Source organism: Protopterus annectens, chromosome 12.part0 (genome assembly GCF_019279795.1).
Source record: "Protopterus annectens isolate FY-2018-M chromosome 12.part0, PAN1.0, whole genome shotgun sequence".
In the NCBI taxonomy this organism is placed as follows: domain Eukaryota; kingdom Metazoa; phylum Chordata; order Ceratodontiformes; family Protopteridae; genus Protopterus; species Protopterus annectens.
The window spans coordinates 330,578,381-330,592,250 of NC_056746.1; the positions used below are offsets into that span (position 1 = coordinate 330,578,381).

Consider the following 13,870-nt stretch of genomic DNA (forward strand, 5'->3'; position numbering starts at 1 on the left):
TAACTTGGAACATTAACGGCCTCACAGGTATAGACAAAAAGGTAAAAATACTGAATATATTAAGACATGCAGCATAAAAACAGAAATGCTACAGAAAACACATTTGGAAAGATGTGAGCATGAGAATTTGATAAAGCAAGGATTTCAGGATGGCTATTCAGTAGAATATCAGGGACAAAGGAAACAGGAAGTGCTTACACTAACTGTTAGAGAAGCTCCAATAGTGATGAGAGGGGGAACAAGATAATGGCAGATTTGTGGCAGTATGGGAGGGCGATTATACTGCCATGTATTTGTACTCCACCTAAAACTGCTATTATGGAACTTAATAAATATTGTAGGAGAAATAAATCAGCTTTCGGAAGCAAATGTAACATAGATTGGGACCGGAACCTGATTTGCAACAATAAGGATGTATCTGGGGGACTACAAAGGAAAAATACAACAGGATAAAGTAGACTTCTAAAGAAATTTATGAACATATTTGGTATGGAAAACATGAATTCAGTAGTAGGAATCAGGAAATAATTTACATATTCCTCAAGATACAGTAACTGGGCTAGACTAGGGAGAAATTATATTTCACAGAACATGTACATTTAAATTAAAAGCTTCTACACATCCAATAACTATTTCAGATCATGTGCAAATAACAGCTGCGATAAAAATACAGGGTAATGAAGTAAAAATTAGACACTGGCACATCCCTACATACCTGTTAAAAAGGGAGAAATTTAAGGAGTGGATTGTGGAAATTATCTGACAGCTATTAAGGAAGATACAGTTCTTCATAACCTATAGCTAGGGAGTGGGATAAGATGAAGGTGGAGTTTAAACAGGGTACAAATAAAAAAAAAATGGTTAAGAAGGAACAAGAATTACTTAGATGGACTAACAAAGATTAAAGTATTCCAGAATAGGAGGAATCTCACAAAACAAAAAGAGGCACAACTGCAGAGTGGTAGAGAAAATAAAGGAGTATCTGGATAATATGCATGAATTTAGAACAATTGCTGTTCAGCAGCTACTTTATGGTAATAACTCAACAGCACAAAAACCTTTAGCACAACGACTGACAACAAAAAGTAGCAAGGGTTGCTCCCAAACTTAGGGAACTTGTAACAAGAAAAGTAACCAGAGATCCTGTATAGGTATTAGAGATATTTTGGAAATTTTATGAAAATGTGTATAAAGCAGAGAAATCTAGAAATCAAGAAAGAGCACAAATGGAAATATTTATGGAAGACTTACTAAGTATGCCAAAGTTAGAGGTCGATGAGGTTCAATTAACAGTTAAGATAGGAGAAGATGAGATATAATAGTGACTTACAATCAATCTGCAGGAAAATGTCCAGAAATAGATGGTATTTCTGTGGAAGTTTGGAAGTTAGAAGGGAAGAAACTGATAAAATGTCTGGAAGGTTTGAAGAGTATTTTAAAAAGGAGGGGAAAACCCAACATCCTGGAAGAAAGATTTGGTGGCTGTAATACCGAAAGATGGTAAAAGACCCATCAGATCTAGCTTCATATAAGCCCATTTTAATTTAAACTATGACTATAAAGCATTTATGTCTATAATAGCTAAAAGAATGGCAAAGGTGTTGCCAAAATTGATAGATATTTATCAGTGTGGCTCTGTGGAGGGGAGGCAAACATTTGACAACATTAATAGAACAATGGTGATCCAGAGGTAAGCAGAGTATAAGAAAATGCTGCTATTGTTGGTGGGTCTTGATGCAGAGAAAGCATTTGACAGAGTAAGCTGGGATTTTAAGAGTAGGGCAATGGAAGCATTTGCATTCCCTGATACAATAATAAGGTTAAGAGGATATATGAGGGACTGGAGGCAAAAATAACAGTGTTAGGGTTCCTTTCTGATAAGCTGTGTCTGAACAGAGGAACCAGGTAGAGGTGTGCTCTTTCTAATTTGTTTTTTGCCACTGGCAAAGAAAATAAGTAACTCAAATTCAAGGATATAACTGGTATGGTAATCAAGAAAAGTAGGCTTCATTTGGAAACAATAATACTCTGTATCTGATAAAACCAGAAAAGGTCATCTCAGCATTATGTAACATTCTGGACAGCTGTGCAGGACTTCATGGCCAAACCTGTCTTTTAGACAGCTCAGCTCAAGTTGCCTGACAGTTTAGCTATGTGGAAGGTGGCCTGAAGTTTTGGCTGACTGTTGCATTCTTGCCAGGATATAACCCATACAGCTAAGGCTACTGCAGCAGTGATCATTCAAACATCTACGGTTATGGTAAACTTAACTTACACAACTGTGTTTTAACAATGGTACAATGCCAAGAGCAGAGTCTTCCAAATTTAAGCAATACATTCAGAAATTATTTCAAGTTTGAGTAAGAGTTAAACTTTAAACAAAGCCCGGAAAACAACAGACAAATGCATCAACTTAACTCTTGAAACAGGACTCTTGCTTGAATCTAAAACTACCTGCAGAGTGAATATTAAATGAATTGTAACCCAGCTTATTGAATATGCCATACTATTTGCTGATGCCTCGAGCACAAAGGCTGTGGCTTTGATTATGACATAAGTGACCACGGGTTAAGTCACAGACATGGCACCTCAGAACAACATCATGTGAGTAGTGTAAGCCACTGAAGACCAGTACACCTATACTGGAATGGAAGGGAAAACACTATGGATGTCTACTACAGGACAGCAGCCTGATGGAGACACAGACCAGAAGGCTAACCCCAAGGTACAAGCAGTGCAGGCTGTGCCTGAGTGATGACACTGTGCTACAAGCTAGAAACAAGGTATACATATGTGACAATGTGGCCAGGCATGCAGCAATAGCAGTACTGTTATAATAAAGAGCAAAAATAACAAAAATGTCCTCACCAGCTACTGATTACAACCATGTGGTGTTCGACTCTTGGTTCTACTACGTCCACTATGTGTTTAAGCTTTGAATAGCTAAATTCGTGAAAAGGAAATATGTCCCTCCTCCTCTATGGGGTGAAGTAGAGTCCTCTCCTGGGTAAGGTAGAAATTAAATGGGGTAAGGCACCATGGAGGGGTGTATGGTCAAGCTGGTTTGGGCAAAACTCAATGTGTTGCCAGTGACATTGATACTGCACAAGAAGTGCTAGGCTACTGTTCTATTTGCAGACAAGAGACTGTCATGTTGAGAACCATTATATACATGCTTTACATTTCCACAGGAGTACATACAGACTTACCTCTGTTGATTTCTGGCGCCTTCCTCTCTCCAGTTTGTCTCACAAAATACTGGATGTAGGGATCCTTCCAGTAGCCTATACTTGAAGCAAATCTGAAACAAAAGTATGTAAAGACTGTATTATAGGTGAGATTAGAATAATGAGAAAGCAGACTGCATTTTCAACAGAGACATTAATTAGCTTATTCTTTTTTGCTCACGTACCACATAGCCTCTGTGCACTCACAGCAAATATCTATGCATTTCATTCTCTACACACTGTACTGATAAAAGGGGTGGCCTTACAAATTCTGTCTTTTACCTAAGCAGCTTTGCATTTTGTTCACAGTATATTAAAGAAATTATTCTAAGTTATGAAAACGTTATTGATGTTATTAAAGACTAAATAAGTAAATACACAGTCTCCACAGACTTGTGGAAGACCAAAACAAACTGACAGGACTTTTTTTCTTATTGTCAAAAGAGCTATACACATACAATATTGCCATTAACAATGCTACTATAAGTACAAGCATAAAAAAAAAATTGCAATCACAGAAACAAGTATGAATTTAATTTATTCTGAAAGGGATGTTTCCAGTTTCTATAGAAATATTTTCTACAGTGGGACAGATCTCATAAGAAAGTATGTGCCAGGACCCCTTACTAGTCCACTGCGACTAGTACCTACCAGTATCCTCACTAGTCCACTGTGATTCATACCTACCAGTACCCTTACTAGTCCACTGTGACTTGTACCTACCAGTACCCTTACTATTCCACAGTGACTCTTACCTACTGGTGCCCTTACTAGTCCATTGCGGCTTGTACCCTTACTAGCCCTTTGTGAATCGTACCTACCTGTACCCTTACTAGTCCATTGTGACTAGTACCTACCAGTACCCTTACCAGTCCATTGCGACTAGTACCTACCAGTACCCTTACTAGTCAATTGCGACTAGTACCTACCAGTACCCTTGCTAGTCCATTGCGACTAGTACCTACCTGTACCCTTGCTAGTCCATTGCGACTAGTACCTACCTGTACCCTTGCTAGTCCATTGCGACTAGTACCTACCTGTACCCTTGCTAGTCTGTTGTGACTAGTACCTACCTGTACCCTTACTAGTCTGTTGTGACTAGTACCTACCTGTACCCTTACTAGTCTGTTGTGACTAGTACCTACCTGTACCCTTACTAGTCTGTTGTGACTAGTACCTACCTGTACCCTTATTAGTCCGTTGCGACTAGTACCTACCTGTACCCTTACTAGTCCATTGCGACTAGTACCTACCTGTACCCTTACTAGTCCTACCTGTACCCTTACTAGTCTGTTACGACTAGTACCTACCTGTACCCTTACTAGTCTGTTACGACTAGTACCCATTGGTATCCTTACTGGTCCACTGTGAAGAGTGTATGCTGGTAACTCTTTCTAGTCCACTGTGACTAGTACATGCTGGTAACCTCTTTCTAGTCCACTGTGACCAGTACATGCTGGTAACCCTTTCTAGTCCATTACGACTGGTATGTGCCAATACCCATTGCAATTAGTCCATTATGACTAGTATGTGCCCATATCACTTACAACTAGTATGTGCCAATACTCCTTACACCTACTCCATTATGACTAGTATGTGCCAATATCCTTTATGACTAGTATGTGCCGATACCCCTTACTGGATCTTTCAAATGACTGCATGATGTCCGTGGCAATATGTTCAAATAGTACTTCTTCAGACAGGCATTGGAATGAAGGTGGGATGCAGTCTTCAAATATTCTGAACAATTAGCACAGAAGTCCTCTAATCTCTAATTATGCCTGGCCAGTCAAATCCAGCAATACCCTTACCTGATTTCTTGCCTTTCCTCAGTGACCTCCTGAACATATTACTATGAACCAGTTAGTTTGGCACTAGCAAATGATGCAGAACTTATTCTCTTTCTTTACTCACACTAAATAAGAGTTCATTTTTAACTGCAAATAGAGGTAAGAAATAAGACGGAGCTCAAAAAGAAAACCTAAAATGTTCTGCTGTACCAGAGAAACTGGATGGATCTGACTGCATTAAATTTATGAAAGCACAAATAAGCAACAAAGAAGCAACTGCATTGGTTTTCCACAGCAAAATTTGTCAATTGAAAGGGGACAGAATGTATGCTCCAAACATGGCCATGAGAAAGTAGCCAAAACCTATTATTAATAAAGATGTGATCATAACAGCAAAAGGGAAACATATTAAACACTGGAGACAGCAACATTTTAGTAGAAAATTATTCACGGTATACCAGGCAGAAAAGAAGCAAATGTATCCCCAGCAATCAGGGAATATCTAAAGGCAGGTGTGAGATTCAAGCTACTCTATCCAGCTGTCTTCAAAGGGTTAACATTGTTCAACAAAAAGTGTCACTGAGCAGAAGGTGGTTCTGCTTCTCATTATTATTCTGACATTAAAGTTCACAAAAAAAGACTTTGCCAGTGAAACCTTTTCCATTGTTTCAAAGAAAAATTCTTGAGAGAGGGAAAAAAAACATACGAGCTGACTAGAAGAATCAGCAGTACACTTTGGACTTGAACCAGAGTCTAGTGTTGGAAGATGGAGATGAACAGGAAAACAACCAGCAACTTTGAAATTAATGAATAAATGGAAGACTATAAAAGTCTCATCACATTTGTGAAATATGGTTTTGCAAAAAAAAAAAAAAAAAAAAAAAAAAAAGTGGCTAAAAATCACTGGCCTTTGGTTGACTTTGTTAAACTTGTGGGTGGACTGTAAAGCATATACTCCACTTTATATCATACATGTTTAGTAGGACACTAAAAGGGGGAACTGTAAGTAAAACAATTTTTGATATTACTTGCAGACAGCATTTTATGATATAAACTGCATGTTATATGCAGTTAAACAGTTGTATGCAGTATATAGTCAGGGGTATTTTAAATGTGAGGGGAGTGTCTTCAGTGACTTTTGTATATGCTAAAGATACTAAACAAATACTTTTTTAGTTGTAAGAAATACAGATTTTACACTATAACAAAAGAAAAAGTGCTGGACAAAAGTAAGTTTAATGTTCATGTGGTGGGGTGTAAAAGTGCACTGATTAGATTACATGTATAATTACGATATTTTATCTTTTTATTTTACAAGGGTGAATGTCTAGATTATTATTTTTGGTTAAGCTGCAAAAAGGACATGCTTCAAAAACAAGACAAAATTACAAAACCCATGAAAATGCTCCGCTTCTTACAACTGCAACGATATTAGCATTTTTGTTTTCCACTGGCAACTATTCATAGGAATCATGATATCTGTAGATGTGGGCAGCTGTGCATTTTTTCTAAGTGAAATTTACAAAGACTCATTGCTGAGTATATTTCCATGGAGACTAGTGGTCTTGCAGATGCAAACAGTTGATCTTGAGAATTCTGAGTATTCTTTGCTGAGAAATGCTAAATTTAAAAAGTACAATGGCAAGCAGTACACTGAAATATTAAGTCTGAAATTATGGGAAGTAAATAAGAGGCAACAACCTCCCTAGCAGCCTTAATACTTTAATGCAGTTAACAGAACAGTATACTATTTAGTTTCACTTAAAGATATCCACTGTCTTTTTCCTTAGAGCTAGAAGTTAATGTTTCCTAAAGCATACACATTGTTTTTCATATCTGGGAGAGGAAGTCAGAAAAGAAAAGAACAGACAGCAAAGAGTGTAAGTGAGATCACAGGCTGTAGCATGAGCTTAGCATGGGTAACCTTAATTTCAGGTTAAATAATTCCTGTGGGCACAGCCATCAATTTGGGGCAATTGATCCTTTCAGTAGGGTTAAACCTCATGTTTTGAGGAGACACATTTTTGCATGTTTGTTCCAAGTTAATATGGGATGGAGTGTTTTATATTTAGTTTTTTTTACTGGATGGAGTGTTTTGTATTTAGTTTTTTTTTTTTTTGAGGGTTTTCATTAAAACAAAATTCTTGAAAAATTTGGCATAAGTTCAAATGGAGATGAGAAACAACTGTACAAAAAAATCAGCCCAGCAAGCATTAGTATATGCATGTAACATAAAAGCTGGAAATACACATCAAAATAATGGTCATATACAGCACCGGAGAACAACAGCTTTATATCATGATGGCTATGCCATCCATATTATCCTGGAATGTGAATGGCCTTATAGGTATACATTAAAAGGAAAGAGCACTGAATTATATTAAGAAGTGCACTGGGTAAATGGCAATGCTGCAGGAGACGCATCTGAGAAGACAGCATGTGAATTTAACAAAGGGAGGATTTCAAAAAGGATATTCAGTAAAATATCAGGGACAGAGGAAAAGGGGATTAAGTATACTAATTGCCAGAGAGGCTCCAATAGTGACAAGCAAGGGAAAAAAAGACAAAATAGTAAATTTCTGGTAGTAAGGGGCTACTGGCAAGGGAAGAGTATTACAATGGCGTGTATTTATTTATTTATATTCCACCAAAAACTGCTATTATGGAACGTAAGAAATTTTTGAGAGAAATAATCAGCATTCAGGAGGGAAACTGGAATTTGATTTGCAATAGTCAGGATGCATCAGGGGGACCTACGCTTGACAATATGACAAAAAAAGTTAGATTTATGAAAATATTTGGTACAGAAGATGTGAATTCAGTAGTCGAAACTCAGGCAGCATTTGCATACTACTCCCCAAGGTACAATAACTGGACAAGACTAGATAGAAATTATACTTCAAGGGAACATGTGCCTTTAATTGAAAGTTTTGAAACACATCCACTAAGTATTTCTGATCATGCACCAATAAAAGCTAAGTTAAAATGAAGGGTAGAGAAGTAAAAATAAGACAGTGGTGCTTTTCCACTTACCTGTTAAAAAAACTAAGTAATTTAATTATCTGAAATTATCAGAGTTACTAGGGAAGATAGAAACATCTTCAGACTTTATAGCTAGTGACGGAGATAAAATGAAAATGGAGTATAGAAATAGGGTCAAAATAAGAGAGAGAGAGATGGTTAAAAATTAATAGAAATTACTTACAAGGACTGACAAAAGGTTAAAGTATTGCAGAATAAGTGGCATCTCACCAAACATGAGGAAGAGCAAATGCTGAGTACTAAAGAGAAAATAAGGGAGTATCTGGATAATATGCATGAATTTAGGAAGATTCCAGTTACATAACTTTTTTTTTTTTTTATAACAACCCCAGAGCACAAAAAAATATTTTAGCATAATGACTATGGTAACAGAACACTGAAAGGGTTGTCACCAAATTTAGGAAACCTATAGCAAGAAAAATAACCTAAGATCCTGTAGATGTTTTAGGGATACTCTGGAAATTTTAGGAAAATGTGTATAAAACAGAGAAATATGGAAAGCAAGAAAGACTACAAATGGAAAAAAATAAGATTTAATTATACCAAGGAGAGGAAAGGCAGTCCACACAGCTTACCTCGACCTGGCAAAGGCTTTCGACACAATACCCCAGTCAGGTATCATTGAAAAACTCATCAGCTTAAATGTAAACCCATACATCACAAGATGGGTTGCAAATTGGCTAAGTGACAGAACCCACAGGGTCAGAGTTGCTGGCGCCATGTCAGACTCAAAGCCTGTCACAAGTGGTGTCCCACAGGGCTCAGTCCTGGGCCCTCTCCTGTTCGGCATCTACTTTTCAGAAGTACAAGCAAACACAGGAGGCTTATGGCTGACAAAATTTGCAGATGACTGCAAATTGGGCGCCATAGTTGAGAACACATCTGACACAGATATCCTTCAGAAGGGTCTTATAGAAACGGAAAACTGGTGCCAGAACCATGGCCTAAAGTTAAACGCCAAAAAATGCACAGTCATACCCTTCGGGAAAAACAAGGTTACCCCTAGCTACCATATAGGCGGCAACCCACTAAGCACAGAAGAGGTTATCAGGGATCTGGGTACCCAGGTTGACAGTAACCTTTCATTTGATACTCACGTTGCCAAAGTAGTTAGGAAGACCTTCTACATTGCCCACCTGATCATGAAGGGTTTCGCATCTAGATCAAGGGAAATCATCATCCCCCTGTACTCATCACTCATCAGGCCAATGATTGAGTACAATGCCCCATTCGGAATGGATCTGACACGACACCTGCAGCAACTGGAAAGGCCCCAAAAGTTCCTCACCAAAAGGATAAAGGGTCTCAAAAATATGTCCTATGCTGCCCGACTGAAGGAACTTCAGCTCTACTCAGTCGCTTACCGTCTGCTCAGAGGTGACCTGTGCCTGACATACAAGGCCATGTCAAACTCAGAATTGATGAACTTGCTTCACCTCAAAAAATCTAGATCCCTCAGAACTACAAGGGCGGGAGACTTAAACCTTGACACGGTTATTAATAGGACGTGCTGGAGGGACAGATTCATCACCCAGAGACTCCCTATGCTGTGGAACAAAATCCCGGTACATGTGAGGCAGAGCACCTTGCTGGCTCTGTTCAAGAGAAATCTTGACCAATGGATGGGAGATTGCAGATATACCCCAGGAATTATCTCAGTGTCACTGCTGGACAGAGGCACAGCAAAATAATGGGCATAGTATCCTCCAAACTAAAGGGGTGGCGAAAGCCACAAAACTCTGGCTAGGCTTATAAATGCCCTTGGGCAGATAGCCTAGTATGAACCTATGAACCTATGAGAGAGGTAGATGAAGGTCAACAATCAACAGTTAAGGCAGGAGTAGATGAGCTAAAAATCAGGGATCAAATCTTCAGAAATGTCTCCAGGAACAGATGGTATTATTCTGGAAGTCCGCAAATTTAGACAGAAGAAAGTGAAAGATCTGGAAGGGTTTTTAAACAGCATTTCAAATTTTGAGGTAGCACCAACATCTTAAAAGGAAACTGTGGTGGCAGTGTTACCTAAAGATGGCAAAGACCCTTCAGACTCAGCTTAATATAGAGCAATTTCAATTTTAAACCAAAGTTCTAAAGTGTTTATGTTTACACTACCTAAAAGAATGGCAAATGTGTTGCCAAAATTGATAAATATGGATCAGTGTGGTTTTGCAATGGGGAGGCAAACATTTGACAATATTAATAGAACAATGATTATCCAGAGAGAAGCAGAATGTAAGAAAATACCTCTGCTGTTGGTGGGTATTGATACAGACAATACATTTGACAAGAGTAAGCTGGGATTTGGAAGCTTTTGCATTCCCTGACACAACAATGTGGCTAATTAGAAGAATATATAAAGGATCAGGGGCAAGAATTAAAGTGAGACTGTTTCTCTCAGATAAGTGGTGTTTGAACAGAAGAACCAGGCAGGGGTGTCCTCTGTAAAGTTTGTTATTTGCTTCATATTTAAAGCCAGTGGCAATGAAAACACAGGACTCAGAAATACAAGGATATAACTGGCATGGTAATCAAGAAAAGTTGGCTTTATTTGCAGATTTTGCACCTGATAAAGCCAGAAAAGGACATCTCTGTGTTATGGAACATTTTGAGACAGTTTCAACTTTTTTCAGGGTATGCAATTAATGAAGATAAACCAAAGGCTATAGCTGTAAATTATGTACCCACACACAAATTAGTTCAGTAATACTTTATCTTATTATGTTCCCATAAATATGGGTATTTAAGAGTATAGATTAGAAAGTCTTTTGTTATGGCTACTAAGGATATGTGGGAAGAGACTAAACAAAAGATAATACAAAAAATTGAGAAACTGGAAAGTCTTATTTATGAATATGGATAGTAAGATACAAAGCAGTGAAAATGGTTTTAGTCCCTTTAGTTTTATATAAGGGTCATGCATACTTTTATCAAGCGTATTATTTTGATTACAGCCTATTAACTTAAACATGCTTTTAGCTGACCTTTCAACTCTTTTTAGTGTAATCCTTACATGTCTTATACCCAAAAAAGAAAGGGGAAAGGAACTTTTTTAAGTTTGTATCTTTATGACAAACAATAACCAATAACTGAAAATTCTTTAATTCATGATACGAGGCGGCAACGCTAACCGCTGCACCACCATGGCCGCCCTCTTCATTTCAACCTCTAATTTTTACAATTTTATCAGTTTGTCTGAATCTGTTTAAGGCTTCTTCATTTTCCAACCTTTTCTTGAGATGATATACTCCTTCAGTGTCATTTATTTTAATAAGTGCTATGCACATTTGATTTATTTTTTTCCTCTAAATAAGCCTTCTCTTGTACCGAAGCTGGAGCCTGAAATGCTTTTTGCAGAACAGCTGGATGATTCCTCCCAGTCAATGATGCTTCTTCACCATTTCTAGTCAATGTTCTTTCTGGTTCACCAAGTTTCTTCTCTGCTGGCATCAAGGCACTGTATTTAATAGCCACTAACAGGGTTCCTCTGCCTGTATCCCTCAGTTTCTTTTTCACACTGGAGAGCTGAAATAAAGCTGCTGATCAGTGTGCATCCATCTTGGAAGACCAGAAAAGAAAAGAAGTATTGTTGATTTAAAGCTGCTTACATGAGAGGAATCAGACTTGTGTAGCTTGGCAATTATCCCTAAAGCAAACATATCTAATTTTTATATATAGATTTCCTTTAACCCTTGTTTTAATTGATATCAGCAAGTGTTCATTTATCATGGCTTGTTCACTGATGGATAATTACAGTAGTAAACAAATAATAGGTGTTGCAAACATGATTTACTTAGATTTAAAAAGACACTCGACACAATACAACACGCAAAGTTAGTGAAAAATTGGACAAACCTGGAGAGTTTCACAAAGTGACAGGATAAAAGTTAAAATACATACCAGCTGAATGTTCACAGAAGGCAGCAGTAAATGTAGTTCACTCAAATACAGCAATGGCCATCATTGGGTTATCACATGGGTCAATAAAGGGGCTGTCCTTTTTTATGTTAAAGTCACACTTCAGTATATCTGGAAGAAAAGGTTTGCCTTTTTGCAGATGATGCAAAGATACACAAAGGTGATAATATACCCTAACTCACAGAATGAATGAAAAAGGATAAAACTATTTGCCAGACTCAAAGGAATGTTCTAAAATATATTTTAAATGCAATGCAAAAATGCATAAACAGCAATAATCCAGGAAAAGAACATACAAAAGAAAGGGAATCAGCACCACTGGCAAAGTAAGAAAGGAGTCCTCGGTGGTCATATCAGGTTATCAAAAATAACAAAAAAGGCAACAAAGGGCAGTGGAACACTAGGAAACAAAGGAAGGTGCAGGTGCAGTGTATCCAACTATAAACTGGGAAACCTAGACTATCATTAGTGCACAAACACAGAAGTTCCTGGACTTTTTCAATACAAATCCCTGAAACAATTAGCGTCCAAACTAGGGGGGATAAACATCTTGGATCTTGTCCTTACTAATATGGGAGAATACCATCCCTTGCATATTTTCATCACTTGTTAGGTCCGACCATAAAGCAGTCTTCTTCGAAATAAAACTGAATCCAGAGATTCCTGCTCAATACTGACCAACTTCAGACTCAGCCCAGATAAAATACAAAAAAACTGAAAACAAAAAATACAGAAATATAAGTTTAACAGAATAGTTCAGGCTAATTACACAGAAAAAAAAACTGTGTATACACATTCCACCGATCAAACACAGTGCAATGTACAATCAAGCGGAGAGTAATGTACTATATATATATATATATATATATATATATATATATATATATATATATATATAAAGTTTCTAATTTCTTTAATACAGACTGCTCACTACTAAATGATACACTGACAAGCTCCAAATCCCTACCAAACACAGTAAACACCACTGAATATACAGAAATGTTCACCACCACACTATGCCAGCATGTAAACAGTTACATAGATACAGGTGTACCCCACAGTAACAAATGTAAGGCAAACTCCATAAACACACATGGTGGGAACATAAAATTGATATGCTCTATAATAAAATCCAATGAATTTTTACCAAAGCCAAGTATGAGGCTAAAATAGCTACCTAAGCAAAAGATTATCACAAAGCATTTTTTAAATTATTTTCATAATCTCAAAATCACAATGCAGCAATGTGCTGAGCTGATTGTGAATAGTGTTACCTACACTGAGGCTGAAGATATAGAAAATCTACTTGCCAATAAATTTAGCTCTAACTTTACCTCTCTCTCCCATCTGTGAATTTAGCTCTAATGTTACCCCTCTCTCCCATCTGTCCATCCCTCATAATGCTATCAAAAGCTAAAAACACTTCAATGGGTCTGGGCAATATCCCTGGATGCATCTTAAACAGCATGAAGCATGACTTAGCCACATCCGTAACAATGCTGTTCAATCTCAAGACTCCACACAGGTTTGGTACCTCGCAAATGGTGCTACAGTTATTCCCCTGCATAACAGAGAGCCTTCTATAGTGCCAAGCAATTATAGACCCATACATCTGACCAGCCTCATATGCAAAGCCATGGAAAGACTCATCACGGAAATAATCAATCAAGGGATAGGGAACCTACAAATTCTGGACCTATCTCAGTTTGGATTTCTTAAGGGCAAAGCATGTATACTCAACCTGGTAGATTTTTTTGAGAAGGTCACCAAAGCAATGGATGAAGGCAAAATGGTACATAGTGCATACCTTGATATTGCCACAGCTTTTCAAACTATTCCCCATTCAGACATATGAGAAAAGCTAAATAAACCCTTATGTCACCTGCTGGTTTGCCA

The 13,870-nt window shown here is 37.6% G+C and overlaps 1 protein-coding gene across 3 annotated transcripts in view; it reads right to left on the reverse strand.

Moving 5' to 3' along the window:
- The window catches only part of LCMT1 (leucine carboxyl methyltransferase 1), a 433,670-nt gene that overhangs the window by 401,929 nt on the left and 17,871 nt on the right, over positions 1-13,870 (reverse strand). For all 3 annotated transcript variants that reach the window (XM_044089403.1, XM_044089404.1, XM_044089405.1), the window contains exon 2: positions 3,210-3,301. In XM_044089403.1, the coding sequence (XP_043945338.1) occupies positions 3,210-3,301 (92 nt within the window). The remainder of the gene's footprint in view (positions 1-3,209; positions 3,302-13,870) is intronic.